The 25723-nt window shown below is 36.1% G+C and overlaps 1 protein-coding gene across 4 annotated transcripts in view; it reads right to left on the bottom strand.

The window, feature by feature from the left end:
- MIGA1 (mitoguardin 1) overlaps positions 1 to 23439 on the bottom strand; it is an 85370-nt gene extending 61931 nt beyond the window's left edge. For 3 of the 4 annotated variants that reach the window (XR_004623277.1, XM_034653745.1, XM_034653744.1), the window contains exons 1-6: positions 23351 to 23439; positions 20461 to 20574; positions 6610 to 6787; positions 4898 to 5034; positions 2755 to 2881; positions 625 to 758 (exon numbers count right to left, since the gene is read on the bottom strand). Coding sequence is in view for 3 of the 4 variants with exons in the window: in XM_034653745.1 (XP_034509636.1) it covers positions 625 to 758; positions 2755 to 2881; positions 4898 to 5034; positions 6610 to 6787; positions 20461 to 20559 (675 nt within the window). In the remaining variant the exon portion in view is untranslated. The remainder of the gene's footprint in view (positions 1 to 624; positions 759 to 2754; positions 2882 to 4897; positions 5035 to 6609; positions 6788 to 20460; positions 20575 to 23350) is intronic. The other variant, XM_034653746.1, reaches the window with a different exon arrangement.
- Between the last annotated feature and the right edge of the window lie 2284 nt (positions 23440 to 25723).

Below are 25723 nucleotides of genomic sequence, written 5' to 3'. Positions count from 1 at the left end.
TCTGATGCATGCTCAAATTGGAGAATCACTAGCCAAGATAATCAGTAAGTACCAGTCCAGTTCTAACTCTATGTGACTTATGAATATAATGGTACTTAATTAAACATAAAGTATAAAGCAGACTTTTTAAAATCCCTTTAGAAATCATATTAGCTCGGGGCGCCTGGGTAGCGCAGTCGTTAAGCGTCTGCCTTTGGCTCAGGGCGTGATCCCGGCGTTCCGGGATCGAGTCCCACATCAGGCTCCTGCGCTGGGAGCCTGCTTCTTCCTCTCCCACTCCCCTGCTGTGTACCCTCTCTCGCTGGCTGTCTCTCTGTCACATAAATAAAATCTTTAAAAAAAAAAAAAAAAAAAAAGAAATCATATTAGCTTAATTCTACATATTCTTAGAAAATCAGGGAACTTGATTATGAATTGCAAATTTGGGGTTTAATAATTCACAGAATAGAAAAAGCCCAATAAGACATACCCCCACATAATCCCCAAGGGAGACAAAAAAAAAAAAAGCACACAAAAGAAACAGTTCTATTAAATGCCACAAAAAGCAAGTACACTGAATCAACATTAACCATTGTTCAATTCTTCCAATATTATGAAGGCCACTCTCAGATAAATCACCCTTACATCTACACTTTCTTCGGCAATGGCATCTCCTGCACCCAATTTAATGGAACTACAGGCTTCATCTTCAGCCTGTCTATTTCGAAAGGTAAGAGCCTGCTCCCATCGACGCAATGCCTCTTCAAACAATTCCATACCTATGAATTAAGAACAGAACAGTTGCAAAAAAGAAAAATCAATGCCAAAATAAAATTATTTTGGGCTGAAGTCTTTTTCATATAGTTATCAACAATGGCACAGTCTGACTGTAATTTTGGCATTAAAGAAGAATTTTATGTTCACCTCATTGCATAACAGAATTTTAATTTCCCAATGTATTCTAGACCTATAGATCTAGTCAACTAAAAATCAGAGAGCAATGACCAATATGTTTTCTTTTCTTTTTTTTTTTTAATGTAACTAAAATTTATATCATGCTTTGGATTTTTCTAGAATAGTATCACGAGTTCATCACAAGTCCAACAATGGCTAATTTTATATTCACACAACTATCTTTCAATATATCCCCCTAAATTAAAAAGATAGGTACATAGAAGAAGCTAGTTGATGAAAAGCTATCAGGTTTGTAAGAGGTTGTCAGAAGGAGAGAGTAAAGCTGAGAGGAAATACCATACTAAGTCTAGAATAAAGTTTTTCTTTCTTGCTTTATTTATTTACTTGAGAGCGAGAGAGAGAGAGAGAGAGAGAGAGAGAGAGAGAGAGAGACAAAGAAGGGGGGAGGGGCAGAGAGAGAGGGAGAAGAGGACTCCCTGCTGAGCAGGTAGCCCAATGTGAGGCTCGATCCTAGGACCCTGGGATCATGACCTGAGCCAAAGGCAGATGCTTAACCAACTGAGCCACCTAGGCGCCCCACAGAATGAAGTTTTTCCATCTTCTTTCCCAACAAAAGGTTTCTTAAACTACATGATACCAACTTGTTGATTTGGATGGATAAACTCCTGGGTCAGTTAAAAATCTACAAGACTGTTGGAAAACCCACCAAGGGTTACAGTCCAAGTAGAAATTCCATATCCCCTCAGCTAGACAGCTTTTATGGGGGAAAAAAGGTGAATATGTGCTTCTTTTTCTCCAAGTAAAAAGAGTCTTACCAAAATAATTATGTACTTCAAACAAAACCAAAATATTTCAAAACTTCAATTTTTCTAGACATATAAAAGAAAAAGATCTTTAAAAGCTACTTAATTTGGGGGTGACTGGATGGTAGAACGTGCAACTCTTGACCTCATGATCATGAGTTCAAGCCCCATGTTGGGCATGGAGCCTACTTAAAATAAAAATAAATAGGGACACCTGGGTGGCTCAGTCAAGCATCTGACTTTTGGTTTTGGCTCAGGTCATGACCTCAGGGTCATGAGATCAAGCCCTGCAACAGGCTCTGCGCCCAACTCGAAGTCTGCTTGAGATTCTTTCCCCCTCTTCCTTTGCCCCTCTCCCTGCTTTCTCTTTCTCTCTCTCTTCCTCTCTCTCTAAAATAAATAAGTAAATCTTAAAAAAAAAAAAAAAAAAAAAAAAAAAAAGAATCAGCAAATCAGGTAGGTGAGTGTAACAGATTGAATAATGGCTACCCAAAGATGTTAGGTCCTAGTCTCTGGAACCTGTAAACATTACCTTACAAAGAAAAGGGGTCTTTGCAGATGTGGTTAAATTAAGGAATTTAACATGGGGAGATTATTCTAGATTATTTGGTGGACCCTAAAAGCAATTACAACTGTCCCAGTAAGAGGCAGAAGGAGATTTGGTACACACAGAGGAGGTGATGATGGAAGGTAGAGATTGGAGTCACATGGTCACAAACCAGAAGCCATCAGAAGCTGGGAAAGCCAAGTAACAGATATTCCCCTAAGCCTCTAGAGGAAGCATAGCTCTTGATTCCAGCCCAGTGATAATGATTTCGGTCTGCTGGCCTCCAAAACTCTGAGAGAATACATTTCTGCTGTTTAAATGACCAAGTTCATGGTAATTTGTTAGAGCATCCTCCAGAAACTAATATAAAAAGTTATGTTAAATACACTAGATTCAACAGATATAAGAACATTTTAAAATTATATTGCTTCCTTTAAAATAATTAATCATTCTTTAGTTTCACATTAAATGTGAGTATAATATCTTAAAACTTTATAATGTTATTCCTACCCATCAAGTATAAGTTCTCAGGAGTGGTCACAGGAATATTAACAAGTTTAATATCATCTTCATCTGCTTTGTCCCAAGAGTTAGAATTGCCGCAAGCACAGCTATGACAAGAATTGACACTCTGGACCTAAAATTAAGATCGACAGAAGTTACTTCAAAATCTCTTTTGTGGCAATATCTTGCGATTTTTTATATTTATAAATTATTTATATAAATCCTATTCCTGGTAAAACAACTTATGTAATTCCTACCTGAAAAAATAAATCTGATTATATTCAGTTAGGAGTCATAAGACCCTAAGTATTTTAAGCCTTTGCTCAAAAATAGAGTATTTCAAACAAAAATCAGTTATTTCCATAAAAAAATCAAGCAGTTATTTTTATAGTTTACTGTTTTATTAAGTATTTACTTATAAATTTTATCCACAACTACTCTGGTTTGAGGTAGCTTATTTCCTTTTTAGAATTTATTAACAATGCTGATTCTCTGCTAACCAATAACTAAAACTGAAAAGCTTCTATCATCTTCCCTTCTCTATCACTGAGCCAATTCATTTCAGTCACCTCTATGCAAATGACTACTTAGTCTCTACTTCCAGTTCTGTCCTTTTAAAATAAATCTAGGGGCTCCTGTGTGGCTCAGCTGGTTAGATGTCCGACTCATGATTTCAGCTCACGTCATGATCTCACGGGTGATGAGATCGAGCCCTGTGTTGCACTCCACGCTCACTGAGGAGTCTGCTTGGGATTCTGTCTCTGCCCCTCTCCCCACTCGTGGGTGCCCACTCTCTCTCTCAAAACAAATAAATAAATCTTTTTAAAAATAATAAAAATAAAGAAATCTAACCTTTATTTCCATCTCTTCTGCTGGTATCTTAAACTGACTATATCAAAAAGGAGCTCTGTATCTTCCCAAAACAAAAGTTTTCCTCCTCTCAGGTTCACTAATAATACTTCCATCCCCGTAATTTCCCAAACTAGAAAACAGAAAGTCATCTTTAACTTCTCTTCCCACACCTCTCATATCCAATTACCAAGTTTTGTGGACCTTGTCCCCTCCTTTCCACATCTGTTGCCTTGTTCGGGTACTCAGTAAAAGGCAGAAATCTAGGTTCATAGCCCTAGCAGTGGAATGATGAGGTCAGTTGACGCAAGTACAGTACAGCGATTCTAAAGACTTTCTACTCACATTTGTCATGAAACTCCCTTTCTCTATTTAGTAGTTAAGAAGAACAGCTTCAACTTTCAGTTGAAACAAAACAGAGGCACTTCTCTGACATAGAGTAAGTCCAGATTATAGAATGGGCATATATTTCATCATACTACTCAGTTTTAAAGAGAGAAAGCCTGCAGGACTTTGATCTAGATGTTCCTACCACAGAATAAATAGCCTTTAAAAACTGAGTATATTTTTAGGCACGTAAGAATGGGACAGCTATATATTCCAACAAAATACAGAAGCAAGGTACAGAATATGGTGTTCAATAAACTATTTAAAATAATGAATATATAGGATGGTAGAGGCACACGCTCCCAGAAGTTTATATGTAAGAAATTACCAATGTTGTTTGTCTCTAAGGAGAAGAGCCAAGAGGATCAGGAACACATTTATCACTGTACACTTTTTTGCCTCTTCTTTATTTAGTGGTAAATGTATATATCCTACCTATTTAACAAAATTTTTAACTATATTAAACTTCAACATATACTAACTTCATTCCTCACTTGTCAATCAATACTATATTAATGCTAAAAAGAACAAGGTGAGGAACTCCACACTTGGCTTCAGCAACCCACACACTATTACCTCCGCAGGCTCATTATTTTGTAACCTAGTACAAAGTCTGGCCGCTTTCTTCCAGCATTTTTGCGGAACATCTAGTTTTGAAGCAATACTTCCACACCAACACCATTCTACAGAACCCGATGTGTCCAGATCACTTACTCAAAAAAAGCTGGAACCAAACTGGCTGGTTATTTAGCAAAAGGAAAATTTTATTGGCTTAAAGAAAACAGACACAACCAGATGATTTAAGGTTCTTTCCATACTAAGAGCTATCTATAATTATATGACATTTAAACAAATAGATAACAATAGACACAAAAGCAGATCTGTAAAATAATAAAATTTTTTCATTACTTACGGAGGCTAAACTCTGTGCAGAACCTGAGTATTTACTGAAAAGTCCTCCATTGGCATAGTTACAAGACTGAGATCCTTTGTCTTTGGCAGAACTTAAAGATAATGTCAAATTCTGTCTACTACTGGAACAACTTGAACCTACCAAACAAATATATCAATAATATTAGAAGTATTAGTAACTCCAATGATAAATTCCAGGTAAAATCTCCAAGTTTACATTATATTCACTCAGAAAGCTTCTAACTTTAAAACTCATTTCACTCAATTGTGTAAATTATTAAATGTACACCATTATTAAAATCTCCATCTCTTCACAATTGCTTTTAACACTGCTAAACTCTGCTTCCTAAATGAAAAATAAAATATTCACCTAATTAATTAAAGTAATATTTGAATGATCTGTTATAATTGGTATAAAAATACTGGCAACTAGGGGTGCCTGGCTGGCTCAGTTGGTAGAGCGTGCAACTCCTGATCTAAGGTTTATGAGTTCAAGTTCCATGCTGAATACAGAGATTAATTAAAAATACAATCTTTTTAAAAAAAAAAATACTGGCAACTATGAACCTTTAAGTTATAAATTTAACAAAATATAAGCACTTCCTTCCCTGAATTACATCTAAACTATATCCATATCGCATTACATTGTAATCAGTTTTTTACACTTCTGTCTACCCCAACCATCTATCTATCCATCTATGGCAGACAATGTCTTAGTCCATCTTACCGCAACAGTTAAGACACTCCTCAGTTCAATTCCTGGACTTACATGACCATGAGCAGATCACTTAAGTTTTCTTTATCTCAATTTTCTTTATGTCTAAACATTAACACAGCATATAGTCCTAATTCGCAGGATTGTTATAAAGGTTAAATCATGAAGTGAATACACAGCATTTAGCACTACACCTGAGATTAATAAAATTTCACTAAGTGAGAGCCATCGTTACTATAATGTTCGCTGTACTTGGCACAAAATATTCATTGATTACTTGCTGGACAAATTAATCACAAAAGCATATGATACTCTAAATAAAAAACTAAAAATAATTAAAAATTTAAAAAATAAGAAATTCAGCATGCTCAAGAAATTATTGTTATTGATACACTTTGGCAGTATGTACTATATCTCTAACAAAAACTACAGATCTTTTAGAGACCAGCAATTCTACTGCTATTTATATACTAAGAAAATAATCAAACAAGTATATGCAAAGCAAGAAAAACATTCTAAAGGAAACAACAGGGAACTGCTTAAAGAAATTGGGGTATATGTTTACAAATTTAACACTAAGTATGTATTAAAAATGATAGCATAGAAATGTATTTGTTGACCTAGAAAAACATTCTTATATATTGTTAAATATCTTACAAGCAGGCTACAAAAGGTATAATCATAATTCTACTATACACCATTTACTTGTACATAATATAGAATTTTATGTCTCAATATATTTAAATGCAAATAGAAATGGATAGGTATTTGCCAAAATATTATCAGTCATTACTTCTGGGTAGCAGAATATCAGGTGATTTTAATTTTTTGTTTGCTTATCTGTATATTCTAATATTTCTAAAATGAATCTGTATTATCTGTGAGTTAAATATTAAGGAAAGGAATTTTGGAGACTAAAACACTGAAATCACTGCACTCTAGTTATGATTTATATGTAAAATGTCCCTTGTAGACTTAATTTAGCTATCTCCACATACCTTTGTCTGATGCTGCTCTTTTAGTGTATTCAAGTACAAGGTGCTCTGGTTCCCACGGTAATATTTTTCCTTTCTTCTTTCCACGTCTTCTTTTAAAGTGATGGGCCAGAAAAATTACAGATACAGCACTCACTGCAGTTACCACAAACAACTTTTTTGCTACTGGTGAAAATTTTATCTGGAAAAGAAGCAGGTAGATTGAAAAAAAACTTCTTATATTTGTTTACTTAAAATAAAGACGTAAGAACAAAATTTATTCTTAAGCTAATCTAGTTCTAAGTATTACCAAGAGAATATTATTTCACACTCTTTAAACAACAGCTAGCTCAACTTGAATTTTAAAAACAACAAAAATGGGGGCGCCTGGGTGGCACAGCGGTTAAGCGTCTGCCTTCGGCTCAGGGCGTGATCCCGGCATTATGGGATCGAGCCCCACATCAGGCTCCTCCGCTATGAGCCTGCTTCTTCCTCTCCCACTCCCCCTGCTTGTGTTCCCTCTCTCGCTGGCTGTTTCTATCTCTGTCAAATAAATAAATAAAATCTTTTAAAAAAATTTTTTAAAAATTTAAAAAAATTAAAAAAACAACAAAATGTATTAATTTATTACTTTCTGATGTCCTTAGGTAAACAATATTACCACAAAAGGCAAAAGGAACACAAAATAACTCAACCCCATTAAAACCTGTTGAACAACTAGTGATTTTCATGCAATTAAATGTCTGAATCATAGCAAGATTTTAAATTACAGGAATGATTAATTCAGAGTTTTGCTTTGTTTTGCTTTGTTTTTTGAGTAGGCTCCATGTCCAGTGTAGAGTCCAACATGGGGCTTGAACTCACAACCCTGAAATCAAGAACCGAACTGAGATCAAGAGCCAGACACTTAACCAACTGAGCCACCTGGGCACCCCTAATTCAGAGTTTTAAAACAAACCAATTTTTTTTTTTTAACTAACTGGAAATTTCAACAAACATGAATTAACTCAATTTCTTTTTCCTTTTAGATTTATTTATTTAATTTGAGAGAAAGTGCACACGCACACATGCACAAGCAGGAGAGGGCAAAGGGAGATAGAATCTCAAGCAGACTCTGCGCTGAACGTTAAGCCCAACGTGGGGCTTGATCTCATGACCCTGAGATCATGGCCTGAGCCAAAACCAAGAGTCAGACGCTTAACCAACTGTGCCACCCAGGTGCCCCGAATTAACTCAATTTCTAAATGCTATCTGAATAAACCCTTTTATGCATGAATTATTCAACAAATATTTGCTCAGCATCTTACAATGTACCACACTGTGCTATGAAAATTAAAATTAAAATCTTACTGTAATTCTCTTCAACAAGCAAATTTCAATGCCCTTCAATGATCAGGAAGCAATAGGTACAGAGGACACAGATCGTGCCTCCTTCAAGCGGTGTGCTAATAGTAGAGACAAATATATTCACAGATAATTACAGTACAGTGTGATAAATACAGGAATATAAGTATACACTAAGTATCAGCATCAGAGCAAGAGATAATTAACTTTGTCTTGGGGCACAGACACTATCAATCACAAGAAATACAGAAGAGCGATAAAATAAAGCCATAGTCTTGGGGTGTAGAGAGCTGAAAAGAGTGTCACTTCCAAACTCACAACAACAAGCCAGACAAATGGCAAGTTCTCATTTTTCCTTGAACCCATCACAAGGCTGAGGTCAGAAGGCAATCAATTGGCCCTAAAGCTAAAGAGATACAGGTATCTGCATGAAGAGATAGGACATAAGCTCAGGCATGCAGAGATAAAACACAGCAGGATATCAGTAAGACGAATTCAGCTAGAATGGCTGGTAAATTGGTAAACACAGTGTGTACTGGTGAGAGGGGGTAAAGTACCCCCTGGAACAGCTGGGATGCTGCAAAGATAAGGGTAATCCATACATTTTGCAGGTTTTATCTTCATGAATCCCACTGGGCTCTACTCACAGAAAAGACTGCTAGAGTCCTAAGTTTCCCTTACGGTACAGAACTGGGGGAGGGAAACAGGCGTTTTTGTGGAGGGGCATGAACTGCATCAATACCCTTCTCTATCCCTTCAAAGGAACAAAACACTTAATCTGTGGGATGCAGCTTTAACTTCCAAAGGAAATTTATACCATTAAAGAAGAAAAGATCAAATCCATAATCTGAGTTTTGCCTTAAGTAACTAGGAAAAAAACAAATTCAAACGAAAGCAAGAAGACAGGAAGTAATAAAGGCTAAACAGAAATCAATGAAACAGAAAACCAAATTAATAAAATCAAAAGTGTTTAAAAAAATCAATAGGTTCACTCCCCATAGGTTTTGGGGGGGGGGGGAATCAATAAAGCTGACAAAGCTCTAGCCAGTCTGACCAAAAACAAACAAAAAGAGAGAGAGAGAAAGGCAGAGAGAACGAAAAGACATATATTACCAAAATCAGAAATAAAAGAAGTGTCATCACTAAAGACCTTACAGGTATGAAAAGGATTAATATAAACAATTCTATGCCCATAAATTCAACAATTTTAAATGAAATGGACCAATTTCTTGAAAAACAGAAACTATCAAAATTCACTCAGGAAGAAATAGCATGAATAGTTATATATGTACGAAAGAAATTGAATCTGTAGTTAAACAAACCTTTTAACAAACGATAGGGCAAATTCTACTAAATATTTAAGAAAGAAATACCAATTCCATTCAATGAGGGAATACTTCCCATTTTTTTGAAGCCAGCATTACTATTAATATCAAAACCAAAGACATTACAAAAAAAAATTATAGGCTAGTATCTATAATGTTGATAGATTTATTTTAAAGATCCTTCACAAAATATTAACACATTGAACCCAGCAATATATAAAATGAATACTATAAATGATCTAGTAGTGTATATCCTAGGAATGCGAATCTGGTTCAACATTCAAAAATCAATCAATGTAACTTATCATAGTAACAAACCAAGAAGAAACGCCATAATATAATTTCAACGGATTCAAAAAGAACATTTGGAAATATTCAACACCCGCTTACGATTTTTAAAAAAACTCAGCAAATTAGGACTAGAAGGCGTGTAGCTTATATAGTGTCCTCCCAAAATTCGCATTCACCTTGAATATCAGATTATGATCTTATTTAAAAATAAAGGCTTTGTCAATGTAATTAAGATATGAATTAAGATGACATCACACTGTTTTAGGGTGGACCCTAAATCAAATGAGTGTCCTTATAAGGAATTAAAGGGCACATAGAGACACAAAAGAGAAAGCCATGTGAAGAGGGAGACAGAGATTACAGTTATGCTGCCATAGCCAAGGAATGCCTGAAGCTACCAGAACAAAATATCATATTAAAAGTACCAGCCAATATAAAAAGTCAAGAAAAGAGAAAAAAAGGAATACACATTGGAAAGGAAGAAGTAAAACTCAGTATTTGCAGATAATTTTGATTGTCTACATGGAAAATCCCAAAAAATCTACCCAAAAGTCACCTAGAACTGATAGGTAAATAGGCTACAAAGTCAATGACAGCAATAAGCAACTGGAAATAAAATTTTGAAAAGCAGTACCATTTATAATAGCGCCAAGTAAAAGAAAAAGAAAAAATACTTAGAGATAAATCTAAAAAAAAAAAAAATCAGTGCTAGTTAAAAACAAAACACTGATGAAAGAAATCAACAAAGATAAAAAGAGAGATACATCATGTTCATAGATTATAAAATGTTTCTCTCCAAACTGATGTATAAAGAGCAATATAATCCTAATCAAAATCCCAGCAAAAAATTTTTTTTCATGATTTTATTTATTAATTTGAGAGGGGGTTAAGCACAAGCGAGGGGGAGGCACAGAATGAGAGGGAGAAACAGACTCCCTGCTGAGCAGGGAGCCTGAAGCAGGGCTGGATCCCAGGACCCCGAGATCATGACCTGAGCCGAAGGTAGACATTTAACCAACTGAGCCACCTAGGTGGCCCCCAGCAAAGATTTTTGTAGCTATTGGTAGCTTATTATTTTTAAAAAATTAAGGAAAGGCAAAGGAACTAGAATAACCAAAATAATTTGGAAAAAGAAGAAAGTCGAAGAACTTACTCTAGCCAATTTCAAAACTTAACTATAAAGCTACAATAATTAAAACAGTGTGGTATTGGCAAAACAATAGACATACAGATCAATGCAACAGAACAGGATTCAGAAATAAACCTGTACAAATATAGCCAATCTATTTTTGTCAAAAGTAAATTCAAGGAATAAATTTCTAGAACATAGAAAATCCATGTAATCTAGAAATCCACCAAGACCTACAAACCACCTGCATGTCCCTCCACAGGTAAATGGATAAAATGGTATATCCATACAATGGAATACTTAGCAATAAAAAGGGTCATAATATTCAGACACACACAATGTGAATGAATCTCAAATGCATTGTGTTAAGTGAAAAAAGCCAATTCCAAAAGATTGTATACTGTATAATTTCACACTACATACAATATTTCATTCATGGATCATAAACCTAAAACAATAAGAACATAAAATCTAAAACTATAAAATTTCTAGAAGAAAGTGTAAGAGAAAATCTTTGTGACCTTTGGTTAGGCAAATATTTCTTAGAGACGACACCAAGAATCCGATTCATTAAAAAAAAAAAATGTTGACAAATGGACTTCAGAATTAAAAACTTCTCTTTAAAAGGCACTGCTTAGCGGTGCCTGGGTGGCTCAGTCAGGCCTCTGGCTCATGATTTCGGCTCAGGTCATGGGACCTGAGCCTACGTTGGGCTTTGGGCTCTGTGCTCAGTGGGGAGTCTGTTTGAGATTTTTTCTCTTTCTTCCTTCTGCCCTGTCCCCCGCTCTAAAATAAATCTTTAGGGGCACCTGGGTGGCACAGCGGTTAAGCGTCTGTCTTCAGCTCAGGGCGTGATCCCGGCATTATGGGATCGAGCCCCACATCAGGCTCCTCCGCTATGAGCCTGCTTCTTCCTCTCCCACTCCCCTGCTTGTGTTCCCTCTCTTGCTGGCTGTCTCTATCTCTGTCGAATAAATAAACAAAATCTTTAAAAAAAATAAAATAAAATAAATCTTTAAAAACATACATACATATATAAATAGCACTTTCCAGAAGTTGAAAAGACAATCTACAGACTAGAAGAAAATACTTGCAAATGATCTATCTGATAAAGGAATCGTACTCAGGGTATATTAAGAATTCTCAAAACTTAGTAAGAAAACAACCCAACTAAAAAATGGGCAAAAGCTTTGAATAGACACATCAACAAAGAAGATTTATGGATGGCAAATAAGCATATGAAAGCATGTTCAACATTACTGGTCATTAGGGAAAATCAAATCAAAATCACAATGAGATTATACTATTCTATTAGAGTGGCTAAAATTAAAAGACTGGTCATACCAATGATCTGGCCACTTTGGAAGAAGTCTGGCATTTTCTTTAAAAATTAAATATATCTCAGGGTGCCTGAGTGGCTCAGTCAGTTAAGCATCCATCTCTTGGTTTTGGCTCAGATCATGATCTCACAGTTGCAGGATCAAGCCCTGAGTTAGGCTTCATGCTCAGGAAGGAGTCTGCTTCAGATCCTCTCTCCTTCTCCCTCCCTCTCTGCTCGCTCTCTCTCTCTCTCTCTAATAAAATATCTTTAAATTTAAAAAAATTTTTTTAGTTAAATTTATTCCTATCTTATGATTCAGTTGTTCTACTCCCAAGAGAAATGAAAGCACATGTCCATACAAAGACTTGTATGGGAATGTTCTTAGCAGCTTTACTTACAATTAAAAAATAAAAACAGGAAACAAACCAATGTTCACCAACAGCCAAACAGGTGAACAAACTGTAGTATAGCCATACAATGGAATACTATGCAGTAATAAAAAAGAATTAACTATTAATATACACAACATGTATATATTTCAAAATCAAACTAAGTGAAAAAAAAGACAAAGTACATATTGTATGATTCCATTTTATATAAAACAGAAAATGTAAACAAATCTATAGTGACAAAAAGCAGATCAGCTGTTGCCTGGGGGAAAGTGAGGGAGGGGACTGGGACAGAGAAATGCAAAGGGACAGATTACAAAGGCGAATGAGAAACTTTTGGAAATCATGGATATGTTCATTATCCTGATTGCACCAAGAATTTCACAGGTATAATATACAATGTATGTCAAAACTTAAATTGTATACTTTTAATATGGACAGTGTAATGTGTGTCAATTATATCTCAATAAAGCTATTTAAAAAATAACATCTGGGTTCTTCACATAAAAACTGCTCCTTTTCTGAGTGCCTGGGCGGCTCAGTTGGTTAAGCGTCTGCCTTCAGCTCAGGTCATGATCCCAGAGTCCTGGGATCAAGCCCCATATCGGGCTCCCTGCTGAACAGGGAGCCTGCTTCTCTCTCTAGCTCTGCCTACTGCTCCCCCGTTTGTATTCTCCCTCTCTGTCAAATAAATAAATAAATAAAATCTTTTTAAAAAGTTTTGCTCATTGTCCAGAATACCAGAAATGATTTACTTCCATTTGCCATTAGCATATGGACTCAGTGACTATGATCTAACAAAAAATTTAAAACTAGTCTTACTGTACTTTTCCTCCAAGTCCATTTAAATTCCTTCAAAACTATCAAGAAAAATTAGAACACTCCAATACCACACCAAATTTTTTTCCCTTCACAAACCTTAAGAATTATTCTCTTAAGCAATGTCTCTATAACAGGCATTAGCAAACTTTTTTAAAATTTATTGATTTGAGAGAGAGAGAGAGAAACAAGGAACAGCAGGGAGGGGCAGAGGCAGAAAGAGAGAGAGTCCCAAGCAGACTCCACACCGAGTGTGGAGCCCAACCCAGGGCTAGATCTGAAGACCTTAAGATTATAACCCAAGCCAAAACCAAGAGTTAGACGCCTAACCAACTATGCCATCCAGGAGCCCCACAAATTTTTATTTAAGTTTGTTTTTCCCTCCGGGACCATACCTTCAGTGTTAAGAGCAACTAAATGAGATTTGGAAAAAAACAACAGTTTCTTGAATTTGGATGCTAAAGACACAATAATAAAATAAATTCTAAAAATAGCATTATTATTGGGGCACCTGGCTGGCTCAGAGAGTGGAGCATGGGACTCTTGATCTCAGGGTTGTGAATTCAAGCCCCATGTTGGGTGTAGAGATTACTTAAAAATAAAATCTTAAAAAAAATTTTTAGTTAAAAAGAAAAGTAGCACTATTAAGAATTTCTTAATTTTTAATAATTTTATAAATTGCCATGACCTCATTATCAAAAAAAATATTACTCTTAGATCAAATGTAAAGATCAGTATTTACTGCAGGAGTAAATGTAAGATAAGAAAATTAAGACCTCCATTAAAGAAAATAATCTATTGATAAAGGCCCAGTCACAGCTAAGTGATCATGTCTGCTTAAATTATCAGTTCTACTACATCCAAGGGCACTGAAGTTAGAGAACTACTATTAGATATAAATACGAAATTAAAACTACTCCATCAGACATATAATGTTCTTTACTAATATAAATTCAAATACAATAGAAATCAATTCACTTTTATTAAGATCCGAGTTGTTTTGTATGCTATGTATTATTTTTATAAAAGACCTGTTGAAGTTTACAGTCATAATCTCATGAAAAAAGACACCTTTCCCATGACAAAAAAAGCAACTAATTTCCCAGAGAAAATGTTTATCCTAAGTAATCTAGAAAACACAGCGTTTGAAAGTCTCTAATATTACTCTTGCCTATCACTTCTTGTTTTGTACCCCTGCACCCCACCTCCACCCGTCTCCCTGCCAGGAGGGAAGTCGATTGCCTCCTATATCATTGCCTGGAACACTGGAAATAGCATCTCAGAATCCCAAAGCTCAGAGGGGCTTTCTGTGGTGATAAAGTCCATTTCCTCACCTCCAGACGAATGAAAACTAGACACATGTTCTATTCATTCAACATGAATTCAGCATCTATTTATGGCCCAGACACTGAGAATACAAAGGAAAAGAACACTACTCCTTATGCTCAGATTTTACAACTCTCCCCACTTCATAACGCGATGCTATTGTTTAATGCTCTTGTCAAGTTTCCCCCACCGCCAAATGTTCTCTGGAGACAGAGTAGTTAGTCACACACAAGTCTCCTGCTCCAATAACCTTATTTCCCTTTACTCAGCATAAAGAATTCAGCTGATCTGTTCCTCAAACACAGTACTTACAACGGCTTTATGTGGGGGGGATGAGGCAGTTTGTACAAACTTTATTGAGGTTCTAAGCTCACTAAGTGCTGGAACTATGCCTAGATCTTGCTCACCACTTTATATCTTGACTGAAACATAGTAGAGGCTTAATAGATATACTCTGAATGAATCTTTCTGATAACTAGAACACACTACATGCAAACTGTAAACTCTGAGTAAATGGGAATAAATCATCTTCATAAGGTTGTTGTGGATAGATAACATACATAAAGTAATATCTGACATTAAAAAATGTGAGCTATCATTTAATGTTAATTTATTTTAATTTAAAAAATTTTAAGTTTGAAATAATTTTATTTTTTTAAAGATTTTATTTATTTATTTGAGAGAAAGAGCACAAGCAGGGGAGGAGCAGAGGGAGAGGGAAAAGCAGATTCCCCACTGGGCAGGGAGCCCAACATGGGGCTTGATCCCAGGACCCCAAGATCATGACCTAAGCCGGAAGCAGACACTTAATCGACTGAGGCACCCATGCGACCTGAAATAATTTTAGATTTACAGAAAAGTTGCGAAGATAGTAGAGTTTCTATATACCCATCACTTAGAATTTTCCTGATATTAACATCTTACATAACCTCTTCTAAAACTAAAAAATTTACATTAAAACAAAACTACAAAACTAACATTAGTACATTATTATTAACTAAACTATAGACTTTATTCTGATTTCACCAGTTTTTCCACTGATATTCTTTTTCTATTCCAGGACCAATTCAGGATGCCACACTGCATTTAGACAAATTAAGTGCTTAGTTAATTCTTTGTCTTTCTCACTTAACACTTTGAATTTGGAGAATCAATTAACCTACTTGGCTCTTCATGTTGTGGTTTCCAGCTGAAAAACAGAATCTGCTTGTATTAACACGATAAACAGTAATGTACCAAAGCAATCCTTAAGAAAACTACAGAAGCAAAAGAGACTTCAGTATTTTGTTCAGAGTTTGTATTCACTAAATGAAAGAACAAATACTTGGAAAATGCATTATTCCTTAAATGACACAGGGAAATATAATAGGAGTTAACATTTACTGGGGTGGTCACTCATCTTTACTGCATGTCAAACATGAAAAATCGGCTTCAAAGAGGTTAAGTAACCTGCCAAAGATCACACAATTCCACAATGGTGAAACATGAATCAAGATGCATCATGGAAGGTATTTAAATCCATGAATGTCTTGCATCATTTATTAAAATTATTTCAGTCACACTGATGACATCTCACTAAGCAATTAAATATATAACTGAAATACATCCGTCATGGCTTCTCAATTTTTGGAGCCTGAACCAATGAACAAAAAAATCTTACATGTCTTTTTTTCATTTAAAAAAAAAAAATCAATCCAATTCTAAAGTTACAGAACAAGAACTCTAAGCTTTTCCTCAGTCCTTTCGTGGTCCTTTGTGCTATTCAAACTATAACCTGCTCTCTTAGTGCAGGAGTCAACAAACTTTTTCAATATAGGCCAAGTAGTAAATATTTTAGACTTGTGGAACATATAATCTCCACTGCAACCACTTAACTGTCGTTATAGTGCAAAATCAGTCACAGATAGGGGCGCCTGGGTGGCGCAGTCATTAAGCATCTGCCTTCAGCTCAGGGCGTGATCCCAGTGTTCTGGGATTGAGCCCCGCATCAGGCTCCTTCTCTGGGAGCCTGCTTCTTCCTCTCCCACTCCCCCTGCCTGTGTTCCCTCTCTCGCTGGCTGTCTCTCTCAGTCAAATAAATAAATAAAATCTTTAAAAAAAAAAAATCAGTCACAGATAAAACATTAACAAATGAGTATGCTGTGTCCCAATAAAATTTACTTACAAAAACAGGTGGTGGCCTTGATTTCACTCAAAGGCTATAATTTGCTGACCTATCTTAGGGCATTGATAGCATGAAATGAGTTTTGAATACTAAGTACCATGACTGAGAGAAGACAATGTATCCTTAAGTTTACTTGCAGTGACTCTTTATATTATTTTAAAAAATATCTCATGGAACAAGCTGTGCGATACACTTGGCCTCAGAAAATTATTCTTAGCATTGAAAAGTAGGTGGTATAATAAAATCATATACGCAAAGGATAGAAAAGTAATTCTTGAAGAAATACAAAATGTTAATAAACATTTTTAAAAATTAATAAACTGAGTTCTAGGCTGTGAAAAAAGACATCATCAAATGATTACGATTGATGAGGACTGTGAAGTGGTATAGCCAATCTGCAGAACAACTTAGGAATGACAAATGAAAGCCTTCAAAATGTTCATACTTAATACAAATTGCTCTTAAATCTAAGAAAAGATTCTCAGCTTAACATATAAGAGAGATAGAAAATTAAAATCACGATGAAATACCATTCTCACCTATCAGACTGGCAAAAACCCCCAAATTTGGGGAGTACAAAATCATACTATTCCTACAGAAGGCAATTTAACGGAGTCTATCAAAATTCAAATACATTTACTCTCTGGCCCAGAGATCCAAAGTCTAAAAATTTATCCTGTGCCCATACCTATATCCCATGCCTATGCCTTTATGAATTGAGGTATATCAAACTTACTCACTATATCATTATTTGTAACAGTACAAGATCAGAAATAATACAAATGTTCATGTATATAAATATTATGTAGCTGTACGAATAAAAAAAAAAGAAAAAGATCTACATATATTAATATGGAAAGATCTCCAGGAAATAATTTAAGTATAAAAAAGCAGGAACATAGGTAGTATGCTCCCTTTTATAAGAAAGAGGAAAAAATAAGTATATAACTGTTTTGTCAGATATGTGATTAAGGAAACCCTAAAAGAATTTTTATATCCAAGTAATCCAAATGGTTACCTATAGGGAGTAGATGGGGACTGAGACAGTAAAACATTTCCATGTATGTGTATGTGTGTGTGGTTTTGATTTGTGAACCATATAAATGTATTAGCTACTCAAATAATACATTTTAAAGAATACTATTACTTTAGGATCGTTGTAAGGATTAAATAAATTTGTAAATGTACCTAATATAAAATGTCTAGCACAGTGCTTTACATACATTGGAACTGCTATGTCCTTCTGCTAGTCTTTTATTTTTTTTATTTTTATTTTTTTTAAAGATTTTATTTATTTATTTGACAGAGATAGAGACAGCCAGCGAGAGAGGGAACACAAGCAGGGGGGAGTGGGAGAGGAAGAAGCAGGCTCATAGCAGAGGAGCCTGATGTGGGGCTCGATCCCGTAACGCCAGGATCATGCCCTGAGCTGAAGGCAGATGCTTAACCGCTGTGCCACCCAGGCGCCCCTCTGCTAGTCTTTTAAATGTCATCCAAACAGTACAATAAAAGAATACCAAAGATTTAGACTCAATATTTTCCTCTCTAGGAATATACTTTAATAAAAAATCTAAAAATTGGACAAAGACTTATATATAAATAATAAACTGTTGAAACAAACCAGAAACACAAAAACAGAGAAATATTCAATAAACTATACATCTATATTCATAAAGCATTTCTAATAACAGAATATGCTCAAAACATAGAACTTTATAATCTCAAATGGGGGAGGGGAACAGGGGAGTGGAGGGCAGAAAAATATATACTAAAATAAAAGACCTAGAGAAAGTATAGCAAATAAGCTTTTATGATGGAACTGCTGATAACTTTTATTTTCTCTTTAATTCTTTTCCATATTTGTCAAATTTTCTTTTAAGCATATAGTCCTGAAAAAGGAAAGAAAGGAAAAGAGAGAAAATGGATTTGGGGATCAAAGAGGTATGAGTTAAAATCTCACATTATTATTTGCACTTTAAGGCTCCACCCCAGCTTGAACTCACAACCCTGCGATCAAGACTTGATCAAGAGCCAGATGCTTGGGTCACTGGGTAGCTCAGTCAGTTAAGCAACTGACTCTTGATTTCAGCTTAGGTCCTGATCTCAGGGTCCTGAGATCAAGCCCTGCGTGGGGCTCCACGCTCAGCATGGACTCTGCTGTCCCTCTCCCTCCCTCTGCTTGCACACTCTCTCTCTCTCTCTCTCTTTCAAATAAATAAATAAATAAAAGTCAGAGGCTTAATCAACTAAGCCACTTAGGCACCCCTATTATTTGCCCTTTTAGACAAATTAATGAAGCTCTTGAAGCCTCCAGTTCTGTAAAATAGAGAGGATTTCCAATTTCCACGGTTACTTTGTGGATTAGAGACATTTTATGTATAAAGGACATAAATAATGTTTTAAACATAATGAACACTAGGTAGTAATTACTCTTCTCATACATCTTAACTGCAACATCCTTTCCTATATACATATAAAATTACACTATATTTCACCCATCTGAGATACTATTCACTTTAATATGTAAGCAAGTTTTACAAATGTTGAAATGTCAAAAATGATCATCTTGGATTTGATGAAATTTGGTGTTAACTTAAGTGAACTAAATGCTACTTTCCATATGTACCTTTTTCTTTAGTACAATGAAGCACAAATTGTATTAGAAGCAAATATTTTAAAAAAGGGACTGTTCCCATAGAAGATATACAAATGGATAATAAGTGCATGAAGAGATGATCAACACCACTAATCACTAGGGAAGTACAAGTCAAAACCACAATGAGATACCAACTGATACCCATTAGGGTGGCTACCATCAAAAAGCCCAAAAATAACAGGTGCTGGTGAGAATGTGGAGAAACCAGAACCCTTGTCCACTGCTGGTAGAAATGAAAAGTGGTGGTGGAGCCACTATGGAAAACAATATGCCAGTTTCTCAACAAATTGAACATAGAATCACCATATGATCCAGCACTTTCACTTCTAGGTATATAGCCAAAAGAACTGAAAGCAGGGACTTGTATAGATATTCATAGAGTCATGTTTACAGCACCCTTATTCACAAGAGCCAAAAGATGGAAGTAACCCAAATGACCAGTAATGGATGAATGGATAAACCAAATGTGGTGTGTACATAAAATCAAATGTTATTCAACCTGGGAAAAGAAGGAAATTCTGACATGCTACAAAATGGATGAAACTTGAGGACATTATGCTAAATAAAATAAGGCAGTCCCCAAAAGACAAATATTATATAATTCCATTTATGAGGTACCAGGCTCCCTGCTCAGTGGGGAGTCTGCTTCTCCCTCTCCCTCTAACCCTACCCCCTGCTCGTGCTCTTGTGCGCTTGCTTGCTCTCTCTCTCTTTCAAATGAATAAAAAATCTCTTAAAAAAAAAAAAAGAAAAAGGACTATTTTCTCTAAGTTAATTTTATTTATTTATTTATTTAAGGAATCTCTACGCCTGACATGGGGCTCAAACTCACAACCCCAAGATCAAGAGTTACTTACTCTTCCAATTGAGCCAGTCAGGCACCCCAGGATTATTTTTTTAAAGTAATACAATCTTCTTTAAAAAGTTCTGAATATGATAACAACAAAAAACCATGAAATAAAAACCAAGCATTAAAGTACCTTAAACATTTTGACTGAACCATTTACAACTTCAATTGAAATTTAAATACTGTAAACAAAATACTATGCTCTGAGCACTAAACTTATTCAACTCCACCTTTCTTTCTTTTTTTTTTTTTTTTTTTTTTTACCTGGGAGAGAGAATAGTACCAAGACAGAGGAAGATCAAACACTCTCAGTACTGCTGTCTTCAAGGAAAACTGTGATTCGCGTACTGTTTCTTCTGACATGACTCCTCTTCTAATCTTCATTAAATGAAACATATGAGCCACCAAAAGAAAGATACAAATTAAAATTTTAACTCTATCAGTTTTTTTCTTTTTACAGTTAATTATTCATGGTATACTTCCCTGAAGAAAATTATGAGCCAAATTTATCTGAGCTAAAAGTTTATTAATCACCAAATCACCCAAAAAGAAAATGAGTTAGATTTGAACTAAGAGTTCCTTAGAAAATTGCAAGTTCTCTCTTTTCTGGTTAAACATTTCAGCTTTTAAATAGTAATTTAAAACTGATCTCTTCCCACCTATTTCCTACAGGGGAATCTGATTGGAACCAGGACTCCTGGGGCTCTAGGAAGCTCAGTTCACTGAACTTCAGAACTCAGGCACTTATTCTCCTAATAGCCCATTTTAAAGATCTTCAAAGAAATGCCACATAAATGCTATGAAATTTTAATATTGTTTTAATGCCTATTTCTATTGAAACCAAAGAATGAGAAGTCATATGTCTACAGAGAAAGCAGCTATCTCTAAAAAAGGCCCTTAAGGGTAACAGAACCTTCAAAGAAACATGATGGTTCAGGCTCTGGGTCTATGCTTTTCAAAGCCAGAAACTCAATTTTACCTGTGTACCTAGCTGGACATGCACTAAACAAACTCACATAGTACTGATGTAAATTAGCTTACAAATTTATTCATTTATAATAAGGAAATACACTATCCTGTAAAAGAATACTTATATATGTCATCAAAACATACCCTCTCTGAAATTAAAAAAACTGTAAGGAGTTAAATTAAAGAAAAGTTAAAAAGGCTGCCTGGTGAGCACAAAATTAATGGATCCTGAGGAACATTTTATCTAGGCCAACTAAAAGCCTGAGACAGGTCTCTGGTACACAAGAGAATAGCCTTCTCCAGTAAACAGAATGTTTATGTCTACTAAATCTAGTATTTCTTTTCCTTGAATAGGGCCACATAAACATAACTAAAGAGAAAATAAAATTAGCAATCTCTCTATAAAAGCTTATTAGCTAGCTATAATTTTAGTCCTTTATTTCTACGTATAACTCTCCTCTTTTTGTGGACTCCAGTAGACTACCCTTTTCTGTTAATTCTTCACACAAGTCTCGAAACCACTGATTAAGTAGTAGTTTCCTTTCAAATCAAACACAGTAATACTTCTTAAGGTGGGTTACTGCTACTGACACTAACCTTATTCCTTACTAGGGACACTAACAGAGTATTAATCCCCACACTCACATATTCTAATTACAATGTTCAGGCTCAGTATAATTCTAATCTAAGTACATTTATTCCAACCAACAAACTATGATATAAACATACTACTGAGAAACACAAAGGAGTCCATGAAGAAACAATTAAACAAGAAAAAATGGTCCTCTGGGGCATGAGACTACAGGTATAAGGGAGGTTGGGCAAGGAATTATTCCTTTTTCGCGATAAGTCTTCTCAAATATTTAATCTTTTTAAGCACCTACATGTATTACTTTTTTTTAAATGTTACACTAAAAAGAAAAAAAAAAAAAGCACTCTTATCCCCTCCGCCCCCCAAAATTGACAATTTCTTGAGAAACGTTTTTAGTAATTACATAGATTCTGGATCATTAAGTCATCTACGCTATGTTAAAAAAGAAAAAAAAATACTGAGTAATTCACCCAAAATGACTTTCTACATAATAGAGGGTTCCAATTTTTTAAGCAGAGGAGAAAGAAAATAAAGCAAACATTTCAATTTAAGCTGCTGGTGTTTTCTTAAAAGAGTGCTGACAAATCTCCTTTTTTGCATTTTAACTACCTCATTCCCTTTAACTTAAATTAGAGGGAATGATTTCAAACTTAATAATTGAATAATATAAAAAAACTAATCATTTCAGTTGCTTTCATAAGTGTTAATTAAGATGAATACTAAGGCAGTTTAATTATTATTCAAATTTGTAGAGAGAGTCTAAAACTTCACCAAAAATACTGTATTATGTAATATTACTCGCTTCTCTCCAGCTAACCACTGCGGAGCTAAAAATGTGATACAGAGTTTGTTTCTTAAACACCCTAAAATTCTATTCTACAGCTTGGACTTTATAATTTAAGCAAAAATGAGTCTGAAATACCCTTAAAAAAAATTGACGTGAAGCCTAAACTCATACAACGGAACTCTGAGAAAAATACACCAAAAATGCTTCGTTGCAATGATAGAACAACAATAATAAAAGTCTGTGCAAGAGCAAGATCTTCTGAAGTCCTCCCACCAGAATATAAATGTTGAGCAACTTTATTTACAGACGGGTCCCAACGCCACAATCCTCCCAATGCTATATTATTCTCTGAAAGCACCTGCAAAGAAAGCGTAAACGTCCCCCATTCAAATACCACTCTCTGCTCAAGCCATTGGTATTCAAGCAGAAACAGGGACCAAACAGCGGCACCTACCTCCAGCAAGACCCCCACCCCCGACCCCCACAGCACTCTCCTCAGCGGTCTTCCTCCTTCACCAAGGGCCCAGAAAAGGGGACTCCCGCTCGCCTCGCCCGCCCAGGTCCTCAGTCGGACTCGGGGCAGTCGGGAGCCCACCCTGATTCAGCGCTTGCCCTTGCGGCCCTCCATCCAGCGTGGGGACTTCTCTGGCTTTCTGTTCCTTCACCCGCACTGGGAATCTCAAAGCCCAAGGCCCGGGCCCCAGCCTACGCCCCACCACGCCCCACCTCGCCCAGACCCGCACCCTCCGCCCCCGCGGGCGTTGTGATCCCACGCGCCCCAACGCCCGCCTCCACCACCCTAGTACCTGCTGCCCCAGGCCGGGTGCGACTGGCCCACGCCTGCTTCCCCGCCGCAGCCCAGCGCTAAGCAGCCGCCTGGCCGCGGGGGCGGAGTCCTTCCGGGGTCAGGAGTGGAAAGGTGGAAAGAATGTGGCGGGGGCCTTCTAGCCTTTCTGCGTGAGGGGCTACGTGTGAAGCCGCTCCTGCCATTTTTGTTCAGGGCAGGAGATTTCTGCCTTGCCAAATGGATCTAAGGACCACTTAAGAAGAACTGCATTTTTACAATGCTGTCAACTAGTATCCTATTTCGTAGCCTTTTGAGGGATCTAGGACCATTCGGTGAATCTGGTGAAAACTAGGGGAATTTCCCCCCCAGAAAAATGCACATAGACACGCTCATACATTGTTAAAAGAAAAAATATATACGGTATATACAAGTTCAGACGCCCAGACCAATCCATGGATCCCAGATTAAGAACCTCTACTATAGACCCACAGCGCTTAAACGAATGAATGTTAAGAGGCATTCTAACCCTGTATTGATGAAGTTATTGACTTCAATTACTCTTTTTTCTCTACCTTTCCCACTGAATTCGAATATGTAAATATGGCCAACTATGAGTTGTTAGAGTATACCCTGTTCCGAGGTTCTAACACATAATAAATAAATTGGGGGGCGCACTGGAGAACGACAATAAAAAAAATATGCTGTTTCCATATGCAGTCCTGAGCCAAAACATTCCACCAAAAATGCAGATTTAAAACTTCCAATTGCTGAGCATATTTGTGGTGAAATGTCAAAATAATTTCGTAAGGATAGCTAAAACATGACAGCGGTTGTTACTATTCCCACCTAAGGAACAGGAATGAATAATCATTTCTGTTAGTTTTCAAAATTCCTATTTAGTCAAATGGGAAATGGGAGAACGACAATGCTGATGTGTCACATTACTAGATGAATAATAACTGAAAGTGAGCAGAATTCTGCCTGAAAATATTCTGCACTTATAAAGTACATGGTGCTGTTGACATTTGAAGAACCTGAAGTTTGAAAGGCTATTTTTTTTTTAATTCTCCCAATCTCCTTTCTGCTGCTTCGTCTCTACTTCCTACAACGTTCAAACATTCAGCATAATGGGAAGAGCGGTAGTAATTATAACTACCGCTTAAAGCAACTTTACTGAGAACATTATCTCTTTTAATTCCACAATAAACGTTATGAAAGAGATATTAGTACATACTCATTATAGATTTTACTCTTTAACAAGGGAGCAAGAAATACCATATTTTCGTTACTTTTCTAAATCAATGTAATTTGCTCCAAGCCTCCCTTCTCCTGGGTTGGCAGAGTATTTAATTGCTTAAATTAATGATGAGAAACCTCACTAAATTGGACTCAAAATGATATAAGGAGAGGCTGGAAGGGAAAGAGTTACCACTCAACATCAGTTAGGGAAAGAATCATCAGTCACTGGCCCCAACAGGAAAGATATACGTTGCATCTTCTACAAGAAATCGACTACGGCAACCAAGCCAGTGAGAAACCATCATCATCCCAAACCGTTGCTTTTCTCCAAGGGACTTTTGTTCAGAACAACCCCTCCCATATTTTTCCTTCCCCATAAAATAATGTTCTCCTGTGATTGTTAGACTTGCCTATGGCTTTGCCATACCTTGCTTGCCCAAATTGCAATTATCTGTTATTCCCAAATAAACACATTTTTGCTGGTAAAATAATTGACTTTCATTTTTAAGGTTAACACACAATCTTAGTCGTTAGTAGGTATATCAGTTAGGATGCTGTTAGCTACAAGAAAAAGAAAACCAAATAGTGGCTTAAACCATAGGACAGGGTATTCTACATGGATACAGCATCAGGGAGGCACAGTCTCATATCTGGATATGATGTCTTTTTTTTAAGATTTTATTTTTTTTTAAATAATCTCTACATCCAACCAACATGGGGCTCGAACTCACATTCTGGAGATCAAGAGTTGCATGCTCTACTGGCTGAGCCAGCCAGGTACCCCTAGATATGATGTCTTATATTATCCTGGCCCAGGGGAAAAATGGGGCTTTGTTAACTCTAAAGGTCTGTCCCTCACCCAAAGTGAGAGGAATCATTAGTCAACCATCTATGAATTTGGAAGATCCAATGTGCATAGTATCAAAACAACGCTGTAGTTTTATTTATTTTTTTATTATTATTTTAATGTTTTTTTATTATATTATGCTAGTCACCATACAGTACATCCCTGGTTTCCGATGTAAAGTTCGATGCTTCATTAGTTGCATATAACACCCAGTGCAATGCAATACGTGCCCTCCTTACTATCCATCACCAGTCTATCCCATTCCCCCACCCCCTCCCCTCTGAGGCCCTCAGTTTGTTTCTCATA

The sequence above is a fragment of the Ailuropoda melanoleuca genome, chromosome 2 (assembly GCF_002007445.2).
Source record: "Ailuropoda melanoleuca isolate Jingjing chromosome 2, ASM200744v2, whole genome shotgun sequence".
In the NCBI taxonomy this organism is placed as follows: domain Eukaryota; kingdom Metazoa; phylum Chordata; class Mammalia; order Carnivora; family Ursidae; genus Ailuropoda; species Ailuropoda melanoleuca.
Note: the sequence above shows the minus strand (reverse complement) of the source record. Positions and strands in the feature narration are given on the sequence as shown.